General features: G+C 43.0%; 1 protein-coding gene across 2 annotated transcripts in view; it reads left to right on the top strand.

Moving 5' to 3' along the window:
* Window positions 1–25,954, top strand: part of UPF3A (UPF3A regulator of nonsense mediated mRNA decay) — a 64,046-nt gene extending 38,092 nt beyond the window's left edge. The window contains exons 6-10 of one of the 2 annotated variants that reach the window (XM_029604611.1): window positions 658–713; window positions 810–968; window positions 11,124–11,284; window positions 13,117–13,411; window positions 24,435–25,954. In XM_029604611.1, the coding sequence (XP_029460471.1) occupies window positions 658–713; window positions 810–968; window positions 11,124–11,284; window positions 13,117–13,411; window positions 24,435–24,608 (845 nt within the window). In that variant the 3' untranslated portion in view covers window positions 24,609–25,954. The remainder of the gene's footprint in view (window positions 1–657; window positions 714–809; window positions 969–11,123; window positions 11,285–13,116; window positions 13,412–24,434) is intronic. The other variant, XM_029604612.1, reaches the window with a different exon arrangement.

Genomic DNA, 25,954 nt, shown 5'->3' with positions numbered 1-25,954 from the left:
TGCATATGAGCCACAGTAGGACATTGAAAGTACTTTAATGATATTCTGAAGGCCAAGAAGAAGAAATGGACATCAACACCAACTCATTTGCCCAAGGCCACCCCAGCTGAAAGAACTGTCTACTACAAGCATCTCATCACATGAAGCTCTATGACAGTAACAGAGAGGCAGACAGTGCCAGTTTTAATGCTGTAGTACTTTGTGCTAGCACTGGGAATGGTGTCTTTAATAGCCAAAGGGCCCCCCCCCCCTCCCCTCCTAGAGTACTGTGATCAGTGCTGCTCCTGCAAAGCCACTGCAGTGCTATTGAAGCGGTGGCACCCTGTGCATCTACACAAGTTGCACACCCCTAAAGCCAGACCTAGTGGCAGAAACAGTGTGCTGTGAACCAAATCAACTACCCAAAGCCACCTGTAAAGCCACTTGGAAACACACATGCCCAAGTTGTAACAGAATCTGTCTAAGGAAGACTATTATAGGGGAGAGAGGCACTTTAAACTGAAATGATTCCGTTTTGTAGCCAATACCAATCTATGCATCCTCCAGCAATATCCAAAAATTCTTAAATTTACATATAACTTTCACTATAACCTTAATGCATCTTTAAATATCATTTTAGTAACTAAATGCTTCTTTGTATTTCTTCTGGTGCTTTAGCTCGAAGAACTACACCTCTTTTGGAATACATTAAAAACAGGAAATTAGAAAAGCAGGTAAGTCTTAACTTTTATTGGAGGCCTGGTATTTTTATTGCAAAGCTGTTGTATTTCCCTGTGGCTTCTTGAAAATAACTCCCAAAAATGTTTTAGCGAATCAGAGAAGAGAAAAGAGAAGAGAGGAGGCGGCGAGAACTGGAGAAAAAACGTCTGCGAGAGGAAGAAAAAAGAAAGCGCAGAGAAGAAGAAAGGCGGAAAAGAAAGGAGGCAGAGAAGCAGAAGAAAATAGCCGAGAAAGAAATCAGGATCAAGGTAATTTTAAAAAGTATCTTAAATATTTGGCACAGTTAATTTCCATTGTTCTGATTTTCAGGCTAATTTTTAAGAACTTCCCTGCTTGGTCTATTTATACAATCAATTCTTTGTGTATTTTGTGCTCATTTAATTCAAAGTATGTATTTTTTTCTGCTCATGGAATGCTGAAACAGATTACAGTGTCTATAGTATTAATACTCTTACATTGACAGTTTAATGTGAGACTTTTTTTTATATAAATAAATAAATTGCATGTCATTCTGCTCTACCATGGATGAAATTATATTCATTTGAGGTTATTGTTCCTCTGAGGAACATCTGTGTTATTTGCTAACTTTTGCCTCTGAGCCCTGCTAGGGTCACAGATCATGAGCAATCTGATAGGGACCTGCAGCAGATTGGAGATCTCAAGTAACAGCTCCCTGTGCATATCCTAAAATTAGGATTAGGGAGGAAATAATTTCACCTAGAAATAAAATCTAATCACTACAGCTCTGAATAGCTGGCTTATCTGAATAAAACCAAAGATTAAAAATGTTGAGGTCCATATTCAGAGACATTTAGCCGGATAATTCAACAGCATTTTCAATACCAAATTCTGCCATTCGAACCAGCTTCGACACCTCATGTATTACACCAAATGCCTAGCAGTGATTGCCGCTTATCTACGAAAAAACAGCATTCACGTGTTTCCTTACCTGGACGACTGCCTAATAAGGAGTCAATCCAAACAAGGAGCTCTAAATTCTCTAAGACTCACTATAAATCTACTAAATTTGCTGGGATTTCTGATCAACTACCATAAATCCCATATGGATCCGTCTCACCTCCTTACCTCCATCGGAGCAGATCTGGGCACTACAGTCTGAAAGGCCTTCCTGCCCAACAACCGCGCAGACATCCTATCAAACTGTCCACATCTCTGCGCGCATGCAACATAGCCTCAACCCATCAATCCTTCCCATTGCTGGGCGACAAGGCTTCCATGGTCCACATCACTCCTATGGCCAGACTAGCCATGGGAAAAACTCAGTGCACTTTCAAATTCAGTGGCTCTAAACCGTTTAACCGCTTTCGTCCCTGATCCATGTCTCCGATCCAGTAACCAATTCCTCAGGTGACCTTGGCCATGGTCGCATCCAACTTGGGTTGGGAGCTCGTATTAACAACCTCCAAACCCAAGATGTGTAGACTCCGCTCAATGAACAGTCTCACATCAACTTCCTAGAGCTTCGAGCCATACGTTATGCCCTTTACGTCTTCAAACACTGCCTCTCACACAAAACTGTGTGGATATAGACAGACAACATAGTTGCAATGTGGCACTCGAACAAGCAGGGATGCACAGGCTCTGCCAGGAAGCCGCGCAGATCTGGGCCTGGGCCCTTGCACACTCCATGCATCTCCGGGCCACTTATCTAACAGGCATACCGAACGTACTAGCAGACCATCTCAATCGATGTCTCCATCCCCTCGAGTGGTCTCTGAATCCATGTGTAGTGAGCATAAATCTTCTAGCGCTGAGGTCAACCAACCATCGACCTCTTTGCGTCCGAATTGAACCACAAAGTGGACAGATTCTGCTCCCTACACAGGCAATGAAACGCGTTAGCCATGGACGCCTTTGCTCGCCCCTGGAACAAAAGCCTCCTATATATGTCTCCTCCAATACCGCTCATAGCCAAAACTCTCGTGAAGCTACAGCAGGACAGGGGTTTAATGATTCTCATACCCCCATACTGACCTCGACAAGTATGCTTCCCCATACTTCTCGCCCTATCAATCCAGGAACCAATTCACCTGTCCACAGCTCAATCTCATAATACACAATCACGGCAATTTATACCATCCAAACCCTCAAATCTTTTCACTAATGTTTTTCAGGTACTTGTAGCTTCACGCAAACCTTCCACACATAAATCTTACCATTCGAAATGGACAGAATTTACCAAATGGTGTACACAAAAAGGTATTGGCCCCTTTTCCTGCCCCACTCCATCTCTGTTAGGCTATATAGGGTACCTTTCGGATTCTGGTCTTCAGACATTCTCTGCACAGGTACACCTCAGTGCCATTTCAGCGTACCACCAGGGAGTAGGGGATGCCCTGATAACTGCTCAACCCCTCATGAGTTGGCTTATGATGGGCTTTCTACAACTTAAGCCTCCTCTATGATCACTGGTTACGGAGTGGGACCTAAATGTAGTACTCACAAGGCTCAAGCGTTCCCCATTTGAGCCTTTGCATTTCTATGACATTAAAAATTCTAAAATGGAAAATTCTTTTCCTTGTAGCCATTACATCTGCTCAAAGGGTCAGTGAGTTACAAGCCCTTGTTGCATACTCACCCTACACTAGGTTCCTCCATGACCGAGCGGTCCTCTGTACTCACCCTAAATTTCTTCCTAAGGTGGACACAGTCTCTCCCCTTACTCAGTCTATAGACTGCCCACTCTTTTCCCAAGGCCTCACTCTCACCAGGGCGAGAGGATTTTGCACACCTTGGACTGTACACGTGCACTTGCATTCTATCTAGACCACATTGCAGTCCATAGGAAATCCACCCAACTCTTTGTTTCTTTTGACAAAAACAAGCTGGGAGTTGCAGTGGGCAAACAAACTCTCTCCAACTGGCTAGCAGACTGTATCGAATTCTGCTATGAAAAAGCAGGCCTTCCTCTCCAGGGGTGAATGAAGACACATTTTGTAACAGCCATGGCAACGTAGGTAGCACACTATCGTTCAGTACCAATTGCCGACATCTGCTAGGCTGCGACATGGAGCTCTCTTTACACATTCGCAGCCCACTACTGCTTAGATTAGGACGGCCGTCAAGACTCTGCCAATGGACAATCTGTCTTGAAAACTTTTTTTCCAGAATAATGCCCAACTCCTTCCACAACCACCTGCTGTGATTTCAGGCTGCCTCATCATTCCCAATAGCACCCCAATTATTGTGCCTGTTGCATGAGTTGTCTGCTATTGGCCTGTTTTAATATGAGTCAGCCTGTAGCTTGCTAATCACCCATATGTGAGGACTACAACCCTGCTTGTCCTGGGAGAAAGCAGAATTGCTTTCCTGTAACAGGTGTTCTCCCAGGACAACAGGATGTAGACCTCACGAAACCCACCCGCCACCCCACGGAGTTGGGTCCGCTTATGTTTTGTTATTTTATTTTTCACTCGCACTTTTTGCTACTAACGAGACTGGACACAGGGATCATGGCATGACAAAAGTGTTCCGTAATAGGACTCCGCCTAATGACATCACCCATATGTGAGGACTACATCCTGCTGTCCTGGGAGAACACCTGTTACAGGTAAGCAACTGCTTTCTATGGAGAAAAGGCTGACATCCAATTCCTGCTGAATATTTATCATACTATTACCATTCACAACTGTCATATTTATTCATTTGATTACCTATGTACCGTTTCATAGTCTTATTTTTTCACTTGCTATTCTAATGTATCAATAGGCTGAAAAGTAAATATTGTGCTGTTCAATTTCTCCCCTTCCATCCCAAGTTTATTTTCCTTGTTTTTTGTAACTTTCCCTCTCCCTTTTTCTGATTCACTGTATTTAAAGTTCAAGGTTCTTATTGAAAATATTGTTTTTTACGTTACGTTATGCTTTACACTCCTTGTTATTTGTAAACCGGGTTGATGTGATGCCTATCATGAAACTCGGTATAACAAAAACAATAAATAAATAAATAAATAAAATCCAGACTATTCCATCCTCCCACACCCTTATAAAGCCAAAGACCACTCAATGTTATCACACATACCTTCACTTTCTCATCCGGAGGGATCATCAAAGGTTTCTGAAGTTTGCAGTCCTGGGGAAGCATTTTCAGTTTCAAGTTCTGCCTTTCAGCCTCATGACCACCCCTCAGATTTTCTCCAAGGTAATGGGGGTGGTGAAAATTATACTCCAAAAAGGAAGGGATTATGTTTCAAGCCGGAAGATGAGGTCATAGAGACATATCCAGGATGATTTGAATCCTGCAGAATTAGGTAGGATGATCAATTTTCAAAAGCGCAAGTTGCAGCCTTCTCGTGTCTTGGATTCTTTGGAAGCCCATTTTGATACTTTGCAGATGACAATATTTTTCAAGACAGAGGGGATATTAAAACTTCAGAATCAAGTGAGGCAGTTTCACCAATTAGCAGTGCCCAGGGTGTGGGATTATCTTCAGGTTCTGGGTTCAATCACTTTGATCCTGGACTTGGACCCTTGGGCAGCGGCACATATGCGCCAGTTGCAGAACACTTTTATCTTGCTGAAACTCTCAGTCTCAAGATTATGAGATTTGATTTCCACAGTTCTGGAAGCCAAACTCAGCCTGGCTTGGCTCTTGACAGACATTCTGTCCAGGGGAATGAAGCTGGAAATTCCAAACTGGACAGTGATTACAATGGTTGGGGAGCACATTGTCAGGAGTAAACAGCACAGGGCTCCTGGAATGTGGTACAGAAATTGTGGTCCATCAATAAGCTAGAAACAAGTGTGATCAGGAGAATCTTCCACTGGTACAAGGAAAGGAAATGAGAGTGTTTTCTTGCGATGGTTGTAGCTTACATAAACTGGCATGGAGGGACCAGGTATCTCGCAATTTTGTTTGTTCCTGTGAGCATGGTCTCATCTCTTAGTGATCTCAGCAGCACACTTTGCCAGGTGGACTATCTGAGCAGACACAAGTTGGACCCCATGGAGTGGGAGTTGTCAGACACAGCATTCTTCTTAATTCGTGTCACATGGAGAGTTCCTCAGATTGCCTTATTGGCTTCAACTATCAGTGTGAAGTTTTCATGTTTCTTCAGCTGCAGGAGAGAGCCAGGATTGGCAGGTGTAGACGTCCTAGTTCAGCATCGGCCGTTGGATCAACTCCTATATGTCTTCCCTCCTTGGCCTCTAATAGATTGGATGATATAGAATGTTCAGTGACTTCGGGGGAGGAAGTAATACAGCTCAGAGTGCAAAGGCTCCTGAGGTTCGATCAAGAGTAGGCTTTGTTATTTCAGAGACTAGTGATTTATGACCAACAGGTTCACTTGTGTCTCACGACTTGGTTTTTGAGAGGAGAAAGTTAAGAAACAGGTTATTCTGAAGAGGTAGTCTCTATATTACTTAAGGCACATAAGTAGTTGATCTTCTTGGCTTATGTCAGAATTTGCAAAGTTTTTAAAGTTTGGTGTAAAGAGAATAGCATTCTGCCGTTTCAGGCTTCCGTCTTCAGTATCCTTTCCATTTGACAAAGACGTCTACAAAGGGGCCTTGCCTTGAATCCCCTAAAGGTGTATGTGGCAGTTTTCTCCTATTTCAGGGGAAATATTCACAGTAGCTCCTTGGAGTCTCATTTGGATGTTGTTCATTTTCTCAAGGTGGTCAAGCAGTTATGACCTTCAGTTTGGGGGTTGGTCCACAGCTGGAATCTCAAACTGGTTTTGAAGGCCTTGACTACAGCTCCCTTTAAACCTCTTTGGAAGGCATCACTCAAAGACCTGACCCTGAAAGCAGTCTTTTTAGTGGCCATTTCTTTGGCCAGGAGAGTTTAGGAGCTTCAGGCCTTGACTTGTCAAAATCCTTTCTTGAGGATTACCCCAGAAGGGGTTTCTATTTGCATAGTGCCTTTGTTTTTGCGTAAAGTAGTTTCTGCTTTCTCCTGGATCAATCAGGGGAGATAGTCTTTTGTAGAGCTGGTTCTTTTTTTTTTTTCAATTTAATATTTGAATAAGGCACTTTGATAGACAAATACATTAAAGAGAATAACAAATGTGAAAAAGTACAAGCATAGTTTGTATGCAACATAATATAACACAATAACGTTTTTACCATCATAACCCCAACTAATATTCCCCCCACCCTTCTTAACCCCCCCCCCTACTTTCCTACAACATTAGCAATTATAATATATTTTCCAAAGGGAACCGAAACTTCATAAAATCATGAACCTATACCTAAATCTTGCACCAGATTTGATAGTTTCCAGACAACCTCAAACTTGCAAAGCATATAATTTTTAACCACTGTGAGCTTTCCCAAGCAATATATTTTCTGTAAACATTGGCATACTGAAGCTCTATGAGGCATATTTGATTTTCTCCACCTAGCTGCTAGCTTGCACCAAGTAGCAATAAATATCTGTTGAATCAGGGAGTTCAATTTAGTAGGCACTGTAGATAGATGAATAAACAAAATAAAATTAGGGACCTCAACATATGTGTAATCTCTTTGATCAGCCCCAATATCTCATTCCAAAGTTTCAGAACTGGCAGGCACTCCCACCTGATATAATAAAATGAACCCAGACCACCACAGCTATGCCAGCATATATTCTGCACTTTGGGATATATTTAATTAAGGCAAACTGGTATGAGATATCATTGGAGAATACGTTATAACCATTCTTGAGCAAGGCAGGGGAAATAAAGCTTTTCCCCAAAACTAAAAAGCATAGATCCCAAGAAGCCTCATCCAGAACCTCATTCATATCTTGCTCCCAATTTTGTATATGCTTGGGCTTATTTGGCAACGCAGCATTAAGCATGGAATAGAGATCAACTGCTTATTATTATCAGCTTTGTCACAAAAACATGTACTTTCCCTTATAGAAGATCTGTTTTTATCCTTCCTTAGGCCATAAAATATTGCAGCTGGATAAAGGGAAATTTATCTTTATTTAGTAAGTGGAATTTACCATTCAGAAATTCAAAAGAACATTTATTAACATTCCATAGCTGCCTAAAATTTACAATCCTCAATTTTTGCCATTGCCTAAAATCACCCAAAAGAATCCCAGGAGGAACAACTTATTAGATCTAATAGGTGAACTAAAAATAAAATCTCTTTGACCAACTAACATGGCTTTCCATCGATTCCACAATTCTAAAGTGAATTGGGTAAAGGATCAGCTGAAAACAAAATTGAACCAAGATTTTTGAGGCAGCCATCCAAGTGACTGCAACTTTGTAGATCCAAAGAACACTTATTCTGTTTGAGCCCAATGTTTATCTTTTTCCCTATGCTAACCTAAAATAACTCGTAATTGTGATGTAATGTAATGTTTTTTAAGATTAGGGATGCCCAAACCCCCGCAAATGTTTTTTTTAAATAATTCATACTTTTTTATTGATACAAAACAGAGAAAATTATACAAAGAAAGTGGTGCTAAAAGGTATATATCCCATCAATCATATGGCATGTCATAATGTATGTTGATACAATGCCCTGCAAATTTTAGGTTGGTATAAAACCGACATTGCTACTCATGGAGGTTTGCATCACCAGATAAAACTGAAAACCCTCTTTTGCCTCTTCTTCAAGATCCTGTTAGTGATCTCAATAGGTAAGATCTGAAAAAGGTAGCAAGGTCAAGGCAACACGTTCATCTTAATGTTGCGATGAAGTGGACCCTTGGCCTAGGGCAGGATTGGTCTGGCCCTCCGGTTGGACTCGGAGGGTGCCTGCCACTAGGAGGTGGAGTACAGGAGGAGATGGTCTCAGGTGGGCCTCACAGGATCTCAGCAGAGACACAAGGGTGCGCGGTCGTAGTCTAGGAAGAAGGCCGGAAGTCATGGGAGGCCAGCAAGAGGAGTCCATATGGAAAGCAAGGGTCAGTACCAAGAGATCAGTCCAGAATAGTCAGCCAAGGCAAGGTTGGGTTCCAGAAGGCGATCAGCGTAGTCGGGTCACAGGCATAGGTCCAGGCAGGTGGCAGGCAAGGATGCTCAAGGAACAGGCAAAAGGTCAGTACCGAGAAGACAGTCCAGGGGTACTACCTTGGAAGACGAGACAAGGGAACCGGAGACATGGAAGACACTGAAAACACAAGGATGCTGGAACTGAAGGATGCTGGAACTGAAGGATGCTGGAACTGAAGGATGCTGGAACTGAAGGACGCTGGAACTGAAGGACGCTGGAACTGAAGGACGCTGGAACTGAAGGACGCTGGAACAGATGGCACTTGGATCAGTAGCCACCAGAGTGGCAACCTGGCGAGGGATCAATCAGAGCGAGTGTTCTTCTGGACCTGGGTCCCAGCCACCATGGAAGCAGACAGCGGATGGAACGGAAGTCCCAGGAAGTGGTCAACCAGAACATGGGCTCCGAAGTAAACACTGAGCCAGGTGCAGTGGAACGACCCAATTCCAAGGCGAAGACTGAATGGCAACTGAGCCCTTTTGTAGGGCTAGAGAGGTAACTCCCTGGGAGGAGCTTTCAGGTGGGGCCACAGGGACCGCACCCTCACTGACCCTTTAAATAGGGAAGAGAGCCACGGGCCTGCCCCCTAGGAGGAGCAGGAAGAGGAAGTCAGGACCTTGGACAGCTGCGTCCCTGCCGCTGCCCTGCAGGAGGAGTCAGGCCTCTGAGCAGGCCCCGTGGAGGGAGCGGCATCGTCCAGGCTGCAGGAAGGCCTCCGGGAGCGGCTCCACGCTGCAACAGAGTCCAGGGACCGCGGCCTCCAGGCCACTGAGGAGTGGACGTCGGGGCCACGGAGGAAAGACAGGTGCGGCTCCGTGCCACGAGAGGAGCGCAACACTTAATGGCTGCGATCCTACCAAGCCAAGATATAATATACTGCTCCCAAACTTCCAACTCTCGAAAAGGAGTTTAAATCAATGGGGGATAATTCAACTGAAACATTTTAGCCTCATCTACCCCTATGTGTATCCAAAATATTTCAAATAATTTGGGACCCATTTAAAAGAATATCTGGCTTTCAGTAAAAAGACCAAATTATAAGAAAGAGTGATATTCAATATTTCAGATTTGTCCATGTTCACTGTAAAGCCAGAGACCCTTCAAAACCTCTCCAGTTCCTTAGTCAACACAACTAGAGAAGTCTCAGGTTCAGTCAATGTGAACATTAAATCATTTGCAAATAATATTTTATAATCCACCATATACCAGTAATGCCTTTAATCTCAGAAACATTTCTGATGTTTTCTGCAAAAGGCTCAATAACTAATGCAAATAGTAAATGGGAATGAGGACAGCCCTGTCTAGTATCTCTGTTTACCCTGAAGCTCCTAGAATACCCACTAACTTTTAGACAGGCCTCAAAAGAAGCATATAATTTGTATATCTATGTCAAAAAATTAGGACCAACATCTATTTTCTCCAGAACTTTACAGAGACTGAGATCTGGTTCTGACTGGGAGGCTGCAGAACCTCATGTTCGGGAAGTGCAAAGAGCACTGTTGCAATATCTGAAAGTCACCAGTGGATTTCGACTGCCGGATCATTTGTTTGTTTTGGTTAGCAGATACAAGAAGGGTCTGAAGACTTCAGACGCTACAGTTGTCTGAAGAATTAAGGAAACTGTAGTGTCAGCATACTTTTGTAAAGGTCTAATGGTACTGGAAGGCATTCAGGCTCATTCCGCGAGAACTCAGGTAATGCCTTGGACAGAGTGCCACTTTGTGTCACCGCAAGAAATTTGCACGGCCGCTACCTGGTCCACTTTGCATTTTTTTTTCACAGAATTATCATCTGGACATGCAGGCCCGGGGTATGGCTGCTTTTGAGGTGAGCATCTTGAGAGAGGGACTTTCAGGGTCCCTCCCAGGTTAAGGGTAGCTTGGATTCATACCAGGGGTTTGGACTGGTGTGGTAGGCACAACAAGGAAGGTAAAATTAGGTTTCTTACCTGCTAATTTTCTTTCCTGAAATCCTACAGACCAGTCCAAGGTCCTACCCAGTGTCCCGCTCCTTTGTCTTGTATGCTTTTCTTCTGTCAGTATTCTAAATTAAGTGCCTTTTTGACTATTTAGAACTCCTTCATTATGGGGTACAGCGGTTGCAAAGGTACACCAACGGTTGAGTAGCTTTCTTGTTGAATTAAGTTTACCCCGATAGCAGGGGAAAACTTGTTTTGGAAAGTTAATATTAAGGTGCTGCAGATGTCACGCTGCCTTAACAGGCTGCTTCCAGCGACGTTTTTATTCTTTGTCTCTATCTGCTGGTTGGGGGGGAAAAAGCTGGGCATTTAAACTGGTCTGGTAGGACTTCAGGAAAGAAAATTAGCAGGTAAGAAACCTAAATTTACCTTTAAGCATGTAAATGACTTGGAAAATTACCCCCAAAAAAAAGATTATTTTACGCATATTAATCTGATAGTTTAACTTGAATCTTCATCATTTTTAGCTTCTTAAGAAACCTGAAAAAGGAGACGAACAAGTGACAGAGAAGCAAAAAGATAAAGGGGATGAAACTGAAGTTGAAGAAATAAAATGGACAAAATCTTCTGTGTCTGGGAATATAAAATCCAAACCATTTGAAAGTTTTGTGAAAGAACTTAAGCAAAAGTAAGTAATGCACAGCCAGTGAGGCATCCCCATGTGTGGACAGCTCTAGGGTGAGCGCAGCATCAACCATAACGTTTTATACTGTACAGTGATTCTAACATTTTCATTTGGCAGCAGAATTGGATGAAACCATATCTTCAGTACTTAAGAGAGAGTTGCATTGCTTTCTGTAGGACCTGTTGAGCTGCGGCCCCCCTTTCATTCATGCAATTGTTTGGGGCCCCCCAAGAACGCTTTATCTATCTATATATATATGTAATTATGTATGTATGTATGTATGTATATACACACACACACACATATATTATAAAGGTTATCACCAGCTAGCCACATTGCCAACAAGTTATTGAAAGGATTAAACTCACACATATACACACACGTGGGCACAGAGAGGCAGATAATCCCGGACCTAGACAGCTAGAGAAAGAAAAACAGATACCTCATCCCCAGACAGACAGAGACACTTCATACCCAGACCAACAGAGAGTGAAACAAACTCAGAGACCCCACAGACAGACACACTAACTCCATAGCAAAGTAGACAAGGAAAGACAAAGACATCCCAAACCCAGCCCCAGACCCCCCCCCCCCCCCCCAGAGAGAGACATAAATTCAACACCCAGACCGGCACAGAGACACAGACATGTCACACCCAGACAGAAAAATACAGATAGACACACCATCCCCAGACAGAAGACAGACACATCACATCTAAATACGGACCCAGAGAAACAGACCACATCACTTACAGAGACATAGAGCACACACACAAACCAAAGCATACCAGTCAGACACAGACACAAGGCCCGGCCACGCGCGCAAAGGACGGATTTAGTTTTCTCATGTTTTCATTTCTTTAAATGTGTTTTTACACATTGTTTGCCTTTATTTTCCTGCCCCCCACTCTCTGGCCTCTTTGCCCATTCCCCTCCCCTATCTCACCACTTCTTTTCCTCTGGCGGGCAACAGCTGAAATCTCTCCTCCTAGACAGGACCTGGCAGTATCAGGATCTCCTTCTGGTTCTGAGTATGGCAGGTCCTCCTTGATGGTGGAACTGCACAGTGGCTGCTCCCGTATCCAGCTGGATCACAGAGTAAGCGATTCCCCCGGGCCTGTCCTCTCCCTTGCCCACCAAAAGAGATGCGTGGCTAAAGTGTGGCATGCTTACAATTACTGTATGTCACTCGGTAACATGGACATATTTTTCTTCCTTCATTGGGCAGCCAGTGTGGCCTCCTTCAGGATTGTTCTAACCCCCCTGGAGAGGCTCAATCCCCCCGGTTTGCTCACCCCTGCTCTAGGAATATTTCTGACTCATTTGCCCCTGTACAACTGTAAAGAGCCAAGTATTAAGCCCTGCTGGACTTTGCTAGGGTGCCATCTACGAAAGTACTTCAGACTCATGTTTTACAGCAGTTTTAGGGCAATTTTTAAAGGCATGTGGGTAAAAACCTATTTACCCAAGCAAAATGCTAAATTTAAAAGCTTCCTTTCTTCTAGGTGACTAAAATCTGTATGCTCTTTCGCAACGTGCATTCCTTGAACTGTATTCACAGGAGGCATTCCCATGGGTGTGTTTTGGACAGGATTAGAATGTAACGCAGATGAGATTTTCAAAATCGATTGGTGTTATTTTCTGTAGGACGTTTACCTGCCCAAGAAGCAGGTGCAATGTCTGCCGGCACTTTGAAAATTAGGCACAAGGTCTGCAGATACTTTGCACCGCAAAGGGCAGTTTGAAAATTGCTGCCTTAACATTGGTCAAACATCATTATACCCAAAGATTTTCTTTAGTAGCAGTAGAATTAACAGATTGCCTTGCTCTACACAGGTCACAAAGCGAGAGTGATAAAGAGCAAAGGGATCTGGAGAGAAGATTTCGAGACAAAGAACCAGAGAGACAAAGGTTTCGGTTGGAGGAAGGCAGGAAGCACAGAACTCACTATGAGTTTGAGAAGTTTGTACGAAGGAATGAAGACGAATTGAAATGGGGGAAAAGCTACAACCAAGATCGAGGGAAGAAAGGGAGCCACAGCTACAGCTTCACTCTGGAGACAGTAGACAAACTGGGTAAAGAGGACAAGTGTGATGACATGACATCCAAAAAGGAGCGCATAAGGAATAAGGTTCTTTTATTCTTTGAGGATAATTTTTCATTAGTAAAATATACCGGGAGGTCACAGGGTTTCTCTTTGCAGAAAGAGAAACAGACAGAGGCATTTTCTACAGCAGTGGACGTTTTTTTTAAAAGCAAAGCGCAGCAAAGATTATATTTGCTGTTTGCATATACCATCTCTGGCGCAGTTGACCGCAGCCTTTCTGATAGGGAGCCAAGCTTCCCGACTGCCTTAGAGAGTGGCCAGAACGATTATAATGGAGTTTGACACAGTCCTGGTGGGAAATAGGAATCCGGAAGCAGCTTTGAGTCTCCCTTTCCACACCCACTGGGGAATGGAAGGATACAAACGATAGTGCTAGGGTCTCAAAGTTGTGAAAGAGAAGTGATGCAGATGCTGCAAGGATGTGAATCAAACAGATTTAAACACATACATCCCATAGAAAGGGTTTATGAGTTGGTTACTGACTGCATTAAAATGACACTATATGTAATTTATATGCAGTAAAGTCAAAATAAGTGAATGAGAGAAAAGGCATATCTTATTATCAAACTAACCATTTTGGTTAGCTTAATCAGAACCATCTTTAGGCAGGATAATGATATGTGAGAATTTTCTGTTTCTCCTTTACTCCTCATTACCTCTTTCTTTCCTCCTCTCTCCCTGTCCTTGTTCTCTCCCCCTTTTTATCTCTCTCTTCCATCTCTCTATACCTCTCAGCTCCCCACCCCTTCTCTTCTTTCATGCTCCCCTCCTCTTTTACTTTTCTTTTATACACCCAGGCTTTCTCTTTCCTACCTTCCTTCATAAACCCTTGCAGGTTCTGGAGTGCCAGAAACAGGTCTGATATTCAGGCTGTCGGCACTGAATATGCATGAGATATATTTGCAAACAATGGAAGCAGTCCATGCAGATATATCTCATGCAAAGTCATTGTGGATATCCTGAGAACCAGACCTGTTTGTGGCACACGAGGACTGGAGTTGCCTGCCCCTGGACTATGGCTTTTCTTTCACTTACCAGCTAATGTGTGACAGCTAATCTCCTTGGAGCCTGCTAAAATTCTGGCTTCTCTTTCTGCTGCCAGCCAGCATCTGCTGGATTTTGTCATAGTCATTCCAGGTGCTTTTAGCTCTTCATCCTGCTGCCTGCTCTTCTCTCTGGGCCCCATGTCCACAGTGTTCTGACCCTCTCCTCTTGCTCCCAGATAGTATGTGACAGAGAGAATAATGGTGGCAACAGAAATGTAAAAGGACTACAAAAAGGGTAAATAAACAATGACAACATTATTTAATAAATGCAATCAAATATAAAATATATGCTGTAAAAAATTGAAAAAAGATCTAAAAACCTGACATTTGCCATGTTTTGGCGAGTTATCATCAGGGGTTTGAAACCTATAAACATTAAAAAATGAGGTATATTTAAAAAAAACAATATAGAAATATAAATTGATTATTACAACCAAAATGTCCCTTGAAAAGCTCATATCTATATAGTATGCAACTTAACAAAGTAGTAAACCTAAGTCCAAAAAAATAGAGAAATGGTATATATCTGGAATAATGGGGAATTTATTTATTTATTCTATTTATTGAACAGTTTTTCTATACCGTCGTTTGGAGACACCGTCACAACGGTTTACAAATCGCACAGTAAACATATTGAATAACAAGATTATAATTCAAAAAGGTTACTAAAAGTTTAAGTAAGATAATAAAATAAATAACTTAAAAAACATAAGTGCATAAATATGAAGTCGTAAAGAAAGCATAAAAGAAATCAAATAAGAATAAAAGCATAAAATCATAAATCGTAAATACTAAGAAAATGCCAACTATTTGCTCTTGGGGTCACCTCCCTGGTGATGCAAGCACTTTGACGATAATTTCCAAACCGGAATGCGGGCGTACATGTGCATGCGTTTGCCGACCTGCACCCAGAGTCACGGCGATTTTATAACATACGCGTGTACATGCGCGCATGTTATAGTCTGGCTGAACACACGTGTGCTCAGTTTTAAGTGGGTACGCGCCTGTGCGCACAAATTCCGCTTCTTCCATGCCAACACCATTACCACTAAAACCAGTTTGTTCGCGGTTTGCCCAGTTAAGGGATAGATCTTCCAAACATCCCTAATTTACTAGCTTTCCTTCCCCCCTGTTTAGCCCCGCCCTTCAAAACCTCACTGATCTGTCTAGATTTTTTTTGTTTTATCACGTGGACGTCTTCTATAGCAGAAGTAAAGTTCTGCAGCAGGTGACCCTGGCGTGCACCAGTGAGCATAAGCATGTGCACGCAGATTTCAGGTAAAAATTGTGGACACCCAGACCACGCCCATACCACGCCCCTTTTTTATGCACGAATCCAAGTGGATTTTAAAATCCGCTTGGCACGCGCAAGCCCAACATGTTCGTGCATCCCCTAATTTCGACATGCGTCGGACTTTTAAGGAGGGCGAGAGCCAATGCTACCAAACAAGGAAGCACTGCTCAGGAGCTGCCACCAATAGATAAATTGGGAATGAAGGGTGTATAACCAAATGTTTGCCTAGGGCACCAATTACTCTTGCACCGGCCTTGCTTGTGAACACATACCAGTAGAAACCTGTGGTAAACTTTAAAAGGGTAACTTTCAAAGATTTCCGCACGGCCCCATGCATGCATGTATATGGGCACGCAGAGATCTACTATAGTATTTTATAATCTGCAAAAATGTGGCACCTTATAAAATACAAGTATATCCACTCCCCAACATTTGCATGAATATTTGCAATTCATTGAAAGTGCTTACTTTCTCTACCTGTTTTTATAAACATATACATGCATGTTTTATACATGAAAAAAATAACTTGTATGCGTAAAATGTTGATTTATGCATAGAAGTAGGTATATTTTAATATATGCATGGGGACTTGAAATCACCAGTTTTGCCAGTACCTCCACCAGTTCACCCAGTCCATCTCCAGTTCGCCAAGACCCTCTTACTCCTTCCCCCTAAACTTCCTTCGGTTCGTCTAGACATCCCACCCAAAAATAACAGATGAGTCTGATATCAATTGCGCTAATTAATTAGCAAGCATATGCCTAATGTATTTGCATAAATTTCTTATAAAATAGCAACTTCTGTGCAAACCTCTTGGTCCCACCCCAGAACACCCCTAGACTGCCCCTTTTTGCACAGGTAAATGTTCCTGAAAACCTGAAAATATGCACGTAGTTTTGATGATTATAAAATAGCATGTACATAAATACAAGCGGCTTAAGCTTGTATAAGCCATTTTTACAGATATAACTCCTTTCAAAATTAACTCTTAAGTATGTTACTTATGATTTTTGCAGGAAAAAGGAAGACCAGTAACTATTTGGCTACAGGAGCTGATTTTCTTTCCACCATAAACATAGGAGCACAGAGACTTGCTGCAATAGTGGCAGACTATATAGTCTCTAGCAGCATATATTTTATGTTTGATTTTGTTTTTTAAATAATGTCAGTGTTTGTTTATCCTTTTACATTTTTGTTTCTACCACTCTTTTCTAACAATTCTTTCCCTTGTGCTGCTCCTCACTAACATGTGCCAGCTCAGCTCCCAGTAGCCCCACAAACTTCTTTCTTTTGTTCTTGACTGGGACCAGTCAGCTTCTTGTGCCCTGCATCAATGTGCCATGCACCAACTCTTCTCCATGCGGCCTGCATATTTATGGACCCTCCTCCTGCTATCAGCCCTTCTTGATTCTGGTCTCTGCTGCTGCTGCTGGCTGGCACACAAGTCAGATGCTCCATCCAATGCTAAATGATGGTACAGGGGCCAACCTTAGGCCTCTGTGGTGCAGCCACTATAAGGCCCCTCTACTTGTGGAACACAGTTCTATTGCACTATTTCCAAGGGCTTTCAAAGGGCTCTAGGCTTAATCCTTTATAAAATATTGACTGGGGGAGAGGTGACATGATTTCTAATATTTTACAGAAGGATAAGTTACAAAATCTATATCTTATCATTAGCGAGGATTTGCAAGATTATACTTGATTCATGTGCTGATTTCTGTCACAGCTAAGTTCACCCTCACCTATTGGTGAAGGTTTTGAGTGGAGACATTTACAATTTTTTTTTTGTATGTAAAGCTATTCAATCAGAGATATGAGATTTATGCAATGTTGAGGCAGATTTGCTGTCTCTTAAGTACTTTGAGAGCATCCATAAGCCTTAGTACCATGGGACTACTTGTATTTCTTAGAGCTCTGTGCCTTGAGGCAGCTTTAGGCAGCAGTGCTTATTCAGTGCGTCCGTGTCTTGAACGCTCTGTCAGTACCTTGATAGAATGTTCCCACTTTTACAGTACACATCTGCATTTCTGTTGGGATTACTTGCATTCCTCTTTATATATATAATCTTTTGTTGATGTGAATGTGCATTTATTTACATGTTTTGAGCACACTCTTACTAGTCACCTGACTGTGTTGGTCATACATTTTGGATCACATAAATGATAATTTTTTTTTTTCTGAGATTATATGGCCTTCTGTTTTTTGTTAGGCATAACTCTTTCTTCTGGGTTACCCTAGAATTTAGTGAGTTTTCCTTCTTCACCTCCAATATCTTCATATGTGGCTTCCCAAAGATGTTTTAGCAGGAGAGTCATCCTTTCTGAAATCCATGGGATTCTTAATTTATGTTTAGTATTTTTTGGATCTTTTTATCTTAAAGTCTTGACAAACTTCAGATGTCTCTTTCTTTTGTATCAATATTTGCTATTACTTTTTGTAAACCTTTCTCTCCTACTGTTTGGCACACGAACAGTATTTTTTCCTGATTCCATAATCAGACATTCAGAAGTAACATGCCACCCTCTTTTAGTAGCCTAAGCTGCTTGTGACCTGTTCCTAATGTCTACATCAGCTTCTGCACCTACTTCCTGCACAGCAAGATGCTTGAACACATCTTCTCAATGAATATGTGCGTGAACTACGAGGCATAGGCTTACAATTCTACTATCTCTGGAAGTTTTCCCCATTTTGATGGCATAATCTTTCACATCCCTTCAGTTCTGCAAGCCGGAGAGTTCCTCCTTCAAGGTGGATAAACATTCTCAGTTCAGTCTGGACTAGTACATGTGAGCTGTAACACTTGTGGCGTCAACTCAGAGACACTCTTAAGTTCTGCTTAGGTAAATCAAGCACTAAACTTTTCTTTGGGTCTAGAGTTTAGTTGGGTTCAATGCTTAAAGTGAAAAGGTAGTATTTTAATGGATTCATACAACCTACTAACTTGGTTCTCTCTAGCCCTACTTTAGCCTACATCAACAAGGAACTGCTGGCTTCCTTGAATGATTTACATTTGATTGCTAGACAAAGTTCTAGGTTCTAGAAATATCCGTTTGGGATGCTCCTTAGGGCAGCATGCAGCAGGTCATGTGAACCATGAGTGTGAATCCATGACAATACTACTTTCAGTTAAAAAGTACAGGTAAGCAATTACTGTTTATAAGTATGGTAATCATATCAATTTTTGTAGTTTCTCTATTAGGTTCAAAATGCTTTCTCTGTGAGATAGTGTTACAAGAATTGTGGGGTATAGCTGCAAGATGAATTTTCTCTAAATCTGTCCTTGGGGATCCCCAGCAGGATATCCACAATGACTGCGGATAAGACATATTTGCATACAAGTATCTCATAAATATTCATTATGGATATTCTGAAAAGCTAACTGGCTGGGGGGTCCCTGAGGACAGAGAAAATTCCTGAGCCATGTGCATGGATTTTTCTCATGCTCAAAAGAATAAATTTCCTGTACGTACCCAGATAAGTCCAGACTCCTGGGTTTATGCATCCCTGTCAGTAGATGAAGACAGAGAAAGTTTTACTGACACTGCTACATAATCACGTGTGCGACCTGCAGTTTCTCAGTATTTCTCTGTCTCCACTCTCCAGTAGATGGTAGATTGTGCAAAACTTGTAGTACTGGCAACCTGTATATCTTATTCTTGCCCAGATCCTTCATCAACTGGTTTTATCTTTTGAGCCTTCCTCCCAGGAGGTGTTTGGGTTCCAGTGAATCCTTCCCTGTCTGGTCGAGGTGGATGAGCTGGGAGTGGATGAGCTGGGAGGTGGATGAGCTGGGAGTTGAACGCTCACTCCTTCATTCTGTAGGGTGTAAATCTGGTGGTCTAGATTTCTCCCCCTTCACGAGGCTGCTGAGGTGGCTGCAGGCTCAGGGTAGTAGTTTGTCTTTTTTTGTGGTTTTTGCCCTTTTTTTGAATTTGGATTGTAGCTGCTCTGTGTTCCATCCTTGTACGTAGGTCTGGTAAAGTTTATTTAAAAAAAAAAAAAAAAAATAGTAGAGCTTACCCAGGAGATAGGAGATGCTGAACAGACAGCTTCCTGCCTTTACTGTTTGAGTGGCTGAGAATCTTGTGATGAGTTCACCATGTTGCTTGTTTTGTCAGCAGGTTCAAATGCATTGAGAGGTTTTATTTTCCCGCCGGGGCTTGCAGCGTGCTCGTGCATGCCTGAATCGCTTCGGTCTTTGCTCTGATTGCACATCAGGGGGCAAAGGGCCATCTGAGGGCGGTAAAAAAGAGAAGGTTGTCGCTCGTAGCTGCTCCTTCTCCACGCCGAAGTTTGGCATGCGTCAGAGATCATCTCTCAATCAGCGTGGGAATGGTGGCCATTTTGAGTACACATGTGGCCTGGGCTGTGATGACTGAGGGCAGGGGGGATTTTCCCCCGAGGCTTTCCTCAGTTCGTTTGGTTCCTGAGGAGGAGCAGGGGGGCAGATGGGGCTGGTGAGCCCATTTTGCCTATTACGGGCTCCTCTCTTCCGGTGGCTGGTGCTGCTAGGCCCTTTTCTGCAGATTTTGTTTTGCTTCTGCATGAGGCCTATTTAGCTCAGCAGGAGGCAAATACTGCAGGGCTGGGGCCCCAGACCCGATCTTCTGAGGGTCTGGATGTGAGTTCCAGACCAGGTCATCCTCGGAAGCGGTTGTTGGGCTCTGATCCGGCTGGTGAGGAGTTGGAGGACTCAGAGGGGGCTCCCAGGGGTTCCTCCCTCGCATGATACAGCAGTCGATCTAGGCTGTAGGGATCTGGGGAATGATCCTGAGGAGATCCTGGTTTCCGAGGGTGATTTATTTATTTATTTATTTAATTATTTATAACTTTTCTATACCAAAGTTCAAATAACAGAGTTAATTATCACTCCGGTTTACATTGCAACCATAAAACAGTGACAAAGTTGTCTTACATAGAACAGGGGGAGAGAAAAACTTGGATACAGCTTAAGCATGGGGAGTAACGTGTCAAAACTGGTAAGAACTGATAAGAGTTGGCTTTTTTGGGGTAACAAGGTATTCCGAGGAAGGGGGTAGGAATGAGGGGTTGGAAGGGGGGTTGGAAGATGGGGGGGGGAGGGTAGCGGAGGGTTACCATAGATTTAATGAAACTAATATACATATATTAAATAGCTTAGTCAGCGGAAGAAAAAGTGCTTAGGCATCTGAGCTTAGGAAGAGAAGGTCCGTGGAGGATGAGGCAAGGACAAGTGTTATGGGAAGGCTTTCCGAAACAGATGACCCTAAGGTGGTTCATCTGTTTCGGAAAGAGGAACTAGGGCCGTTGATACCTCAAGTTCTTGAGGAACTGGGAGTGAAGGTTCTGCAGGAGGACTCAGATATGGAGGGGCAGATCCGATCCTGGATGGACTTTGGGATCCTGCAAGAGCCTTCCCTTATCATAAGTCGGTGAGGAAGTTCACAGATCGAGAATGGTCTGCTCCTGCTGTTGGCTTGAGAGTCAGGAGGGCAATAGCAAAGCTTTATCCTTTGCCCGAACAGATCCTAGATCTCTTTTCCCTTCCTAAGGTGGATGCAGCAGTTTCAGCTGTTACCAAGAAGACAACTATCCCAGTTGCGGGGTCTGCGGCTTTGAAGGATGTTTAGGATTGAAAGTTGGAAATTCACCTCAAAAGGATTTTTGAAATGTCAGCTCTGGGTTTATAGGCAGCAATTTGCTTCAGTTTAATGCAGAGGGCATTTCTGTGTTGGGTGCAGCAGTTTCAGGATGGTCAGTCAAAGACTGGCGAGGAGGCTAGCAAGGCTGATCGGTTGGAGGCAACGTTGGCATACGTAGCGGATGCTTTGTATGACCTGCTCAGGATTTGGTCATGAGTTTTGGCATCTGCGGTTTCAGCCAGGAGCTTATTATGGTTATGGAACTGGTCTGCGGATATGTCATCCAAATCTCAGTTGTAGTCTCTGCCCTTCAAAGGCCAACTTTTGTTTGGTGAGGACCTAGAGCAGTTGATGAAGGATCTGGGCAAGAATAAGATATACAGGTTGCCAGAGGATTTTTCAGGCTAAGAGTCACCTAGTGCCGTCACAGTCCCTGGAGTATCTAGGAGCTCAGTTCGGCACTTAAGAGGGCAAGGTGTTTCTCACGGAGGAGCGTGTTTTGAAACGGAAGGGGCAAATTTGGTGCTTGTTGGGGGTTATTGGTGCCCAGGGTCTTATTTGCAGGTTCTGGGCTCCTTGGCTTCGACCCTGGAGTTGATCCCGTGGGCTTTTGTGCATATAAGGCCTCTAAAGAGCTCGGTTATCTCAGTGGAACCCGCTCTCAGAGGAGTTTCATCTTCCCTTGCTGCTCAAGGAAGTTGCAAGGGACAGCCTGTCTTGGTGGCTACAACAGTCTAATCTGCTTCGTGGCATGGAGCTGGAGGCTTTGGATTGGGTGATTATTACTACCGATGACAGTCTTTCTGGATGGGGGGTGGTGTATCAGCAGCAGTCTACTCAGGGCAGCTAGTCTGCAATGGAGGCTTCCTAGTCTATCAGTCGCTTACAGACCAAGGCAGTTCATTTAGCTTTACTTGCTTTTCTGCCACTGGTGCGGTTCCCGATTGAGGGTCCTATCGGACAATGCGACGACAGTAGCCTACATCAATCAGCAGGGAGGAACCAAGAGTCGGGCAGTGGCCCAGGATGCTCAAGAGTTGATTCTTTGGGCGGAGCAATACCCTGAGCGGATAGCGGCGTTGCACATCACAGGAGTGGAGAATGTTCAAGTGGATTTTCTAAGTCACAGGTTATTAGATCCAGGGGAGTGGGAACTGTCCAACGCAACAATGCTGCTCATCTGTGAAAGGTGAGGCCATCCCCATGTGGATCTAATGGTGGCTCACCTCAATTCAAAGGTGGCTTGCTTTTTCAGTCGAAGAAGAGAGCGCAAGGCCAAGGGCATTGATGCTCTGGTGCTGCCTTGGCCTCAGAAGGTTCTGCTTTACGTTTTTCCTCTGTGGCCCCTAGTAGACAAGGTTGCGACAGATAGAGAGACATCTGCAAACGTAGTGTTGGTGGCTCCGGAGTGGTCTCATCAACCGTGGTTCGCAGATCTAGTCAACTTGGCCGTGGACAGTCTGTTACGCTTCAGCCATTTAATGGGGCTTCTTTGGCAGGGTCCCATATTTTCAGACCAGGCTGCTCACGTTTGTCTAGCAGCATGGCTTTTAACAGGCAGCAGTTGAGACACAGGAGGTACCCTGAAGCTGTTATTGCTACTCTTCAAGCTAGGCGAATGTCTACTTCTCTTTCATTTGTAAGAGTCTGGAAGGTTTTTGAGTCCTTGTGTATGGCAGAGTATGCACTTTGCAATCTATGATCTCTCATGTCTTTTCTTCAGGAAGGCTTGGTCAAGGGTTTGGCTTTCAACTCTCTTAGGGTTCATGTAGCTGCTCTTGGTTGCCTACGAGGCAGAGTAGAAGGTTGCTCTCTGTCTTCTCATCCGGATGTGGTTTGTTTTCTTCGAGGGCTAAGAATTTGTCCGTCGAGTACTCCTGCGGTACTTGGAGGTTACTAATGAGTTTCAAAGGTCGGATCACTTGTTTGTGTTGTGGAATGGGCCCAAGAAGGGTCTGCGGGCATCCAAGACGACTGTCGCCCGCTGGTTGAAGGGCGCGATCTCGTCCACATACATTGGCTGCGGAAAGTCTGTTCCTGAGGGGCTTAAGGCTCACTCTCTGTGTTCTCAGGTGGCTTCGTGGGCTGAAAGCCAGTTTGTGTCTTGCCAGGAGATTTGCAGGGCGACCACTTGGAAATCCTTGCATACGTTTGCTAGGCATTATCGCTTGGATGTTCGTGGTCCGTCGACAGAGTCCTTTGGGAGCAGCGTGCTTCGAGCGGGACTCTCTGGGTCCCACCCCATTTAAGGCGGCTCGGGTACATCCCAGCAGTCTGGACTGATCCTGGTACGTACAGGGAAAGGAAAATTTGTTTCTTACCTGATAATTTTCGTTCCTGTAGTACCAAGGATCAGTCCAGATGCCCACCCAAGTCAGTTTAGGGAGAGTCTGCTCGTGTTTCTATCTGTTTTCCTTTCTTCTTGCAGTTTTCTACATCTGCGGATTATGGTGCTAAGTATTGCTGCATATTCTCCGGTAAGTTGTTCTGAGTTTCGTTTCTATTTTTGTGAATAGGGAGACAGGTTTGTTTATGTCTTTAGGGCAATGTTACTACTTGATCTTGTCAGTGGTTGAGTTAAAACGGTTTATTCATCAGCGGAAGTGTATGATTAGTTTTCCGTCTGCTTGGATATTCTTTATACTGAGGGATCGCAGGTGGCACACCAGTATATGTAGGGGGTGCTTTTCAGCTTTTCTCTGACTCCATCTGCTGGAGGGGAGGCATAACCCAGCAGTCTGGACTGATCCTTGGTACTACAGGAACGAAAATTATCAGGTAAGAAACTAATTTTCCTACTCTGGACTAATCTGTGATACTACAGGAAAGAAAATTTGCAGGTAAGAACCAATTTTCCTATATATTTTTTTTTTTTTGGCTCAGGGATAAAGAGCTCTGGCACTCAGAGGGTTACTTATGTGCATAATTTTTGTGCACCTCTGAAATTAGCAGAATGCAAGTCAATGTATTTCTGCTGCCACAACCAATCTGACAGAGAAAATGTTTATGAATAGTCCCATCATATGTGCAGTTGATCACTTATTATTCTCCTAGAAAATTAACTTTCAGTGCTTTTCTTTATATAGGATCGTCCAGCCATGCAGTTATACCAGCCAGGAGCTCACAATCGAACACATACAGCACCTATAAGTAAAACCTACGACTGTGGCAGGAGGTTCTCTGATGATGCCTGTGACAGGAAGGATGAGGCAGATAATTCAACTGGGGGCAGCTCTGAAAAGAGCAAAGATGCAGAATAAAAAAAAGTGGCAACCAAGCTCATGAAACACAGCCACTTCCTAAGATTTCATTCTTGTATAAACACTTTTTTGGCATTACAGTAACATTCTATGAGTATACCAGCTGGACAAGCAAAACTATAGAAAGAAATAGCAATAGTGAGCTGGGAAAGGTGAATTTAGGGTAAAGAGAGCATGCAAGAATTATCAAGCAATATGTGTGTGTGTGTTACTGCTGAGCAGATGCAAATATCTTATCTGATTCACGGTAACAGTAGTTCAATAGCTTGTTAGAGTTACTCTGACAAAGAATACCTCTAATTCTTCCTAACCAGTAGTTAGAAACATTCCGTGTTTTCACAAACAAGCCCTTTTTTTTTTTCCCGAAAAGTAAGTGAAGTACACAAAACCTTAGCTGTACATCTTTCTGAAATCCAGGGCACTTTCACTATGTCCTGTGACGAGCATTAGCTGGATGCTTTTCACATTTGTGAGTGACATGTTTGCTGATATCAATACCTCATAGTTTTTACATTGTCTGTTGGTTCACTATGGTAGCAAGTGAGTATGGCTCAATATTCCTTGTATCATTATATATACAACTAATTCCGGTGCCAGTTTGCCTTTTACATTGAAAACACTATTGTATGTTATGTTATTTGTATTTTAAAGTAGACAAACTGAAGGCGGATTCATGATGAGGAAAGTATTAGGCAGTTAGCTTTCCATATGTTAGCTGATTTCAAACACATTAGTACTGTTGGGATCAGAATGTCCGTGTTCTTTTTTGGCCAGTTCACCTCTTCTTTTCCCACTGCCACCTCCGCACCACTACTACAAACAAACCATAGCATGTCAATATGCTGTCAAAATCCTAAAAAGAACTCATCAAAGGCATGCATGTGAAAACAACCTTATCCATATTTAAAGGCATTTTCTCAGTGCCAAGAATTATTATACATCAGCACATAAAGGACATAGTCTCGAAATGTATTATCCTCTTTTGGGACTACATTTTAAATTTAGGATGATATTTGTGATATATGTATATGTATATTTTGACATGTAAATTACATTCATGCATATGGAATATGATATAGAACAAATAGTATTCTGACTGAACTAACTAGAAGGAACATTCATTCTGTGGACTTCAAACATGTTTTATCTTTTATCGATATGCGTTCACTTGCCTGAAAATGAGAACAATCTAATTAACATAATCTCACTCTTAACATTTCCTTTGAACTGTGAAGTTTAGATTTTTTTTGAATATAAAATCTCAATGTCCACTTGAAAGAGAACTATTGTATTTTCCCATAACTTAAAACTGAGCGTAATAACAAATAAAGAGATTTTGCATAGGA

This window comes from Rhinatrema bivittatum, chromosome 5 (genome assembly GCF_901001135.1).
Source record: "Rhinatrema bivittatum chromosome 5, aRhiBiv1.1, whole genome shotgun sequence".
Taxonomy (NCBI): Eukaryota; Metazoa; Chordata; class Amphibia; order Gymnophiona; family Rhinatrematidae; genus Rhinatrema; species Rhinatrema bivittatum.
The sequence above is the reverse complement of the archived record's forward strand: the minus strand, read 5'-3'. Positions and strand labels throughout refer to the sequence as shown.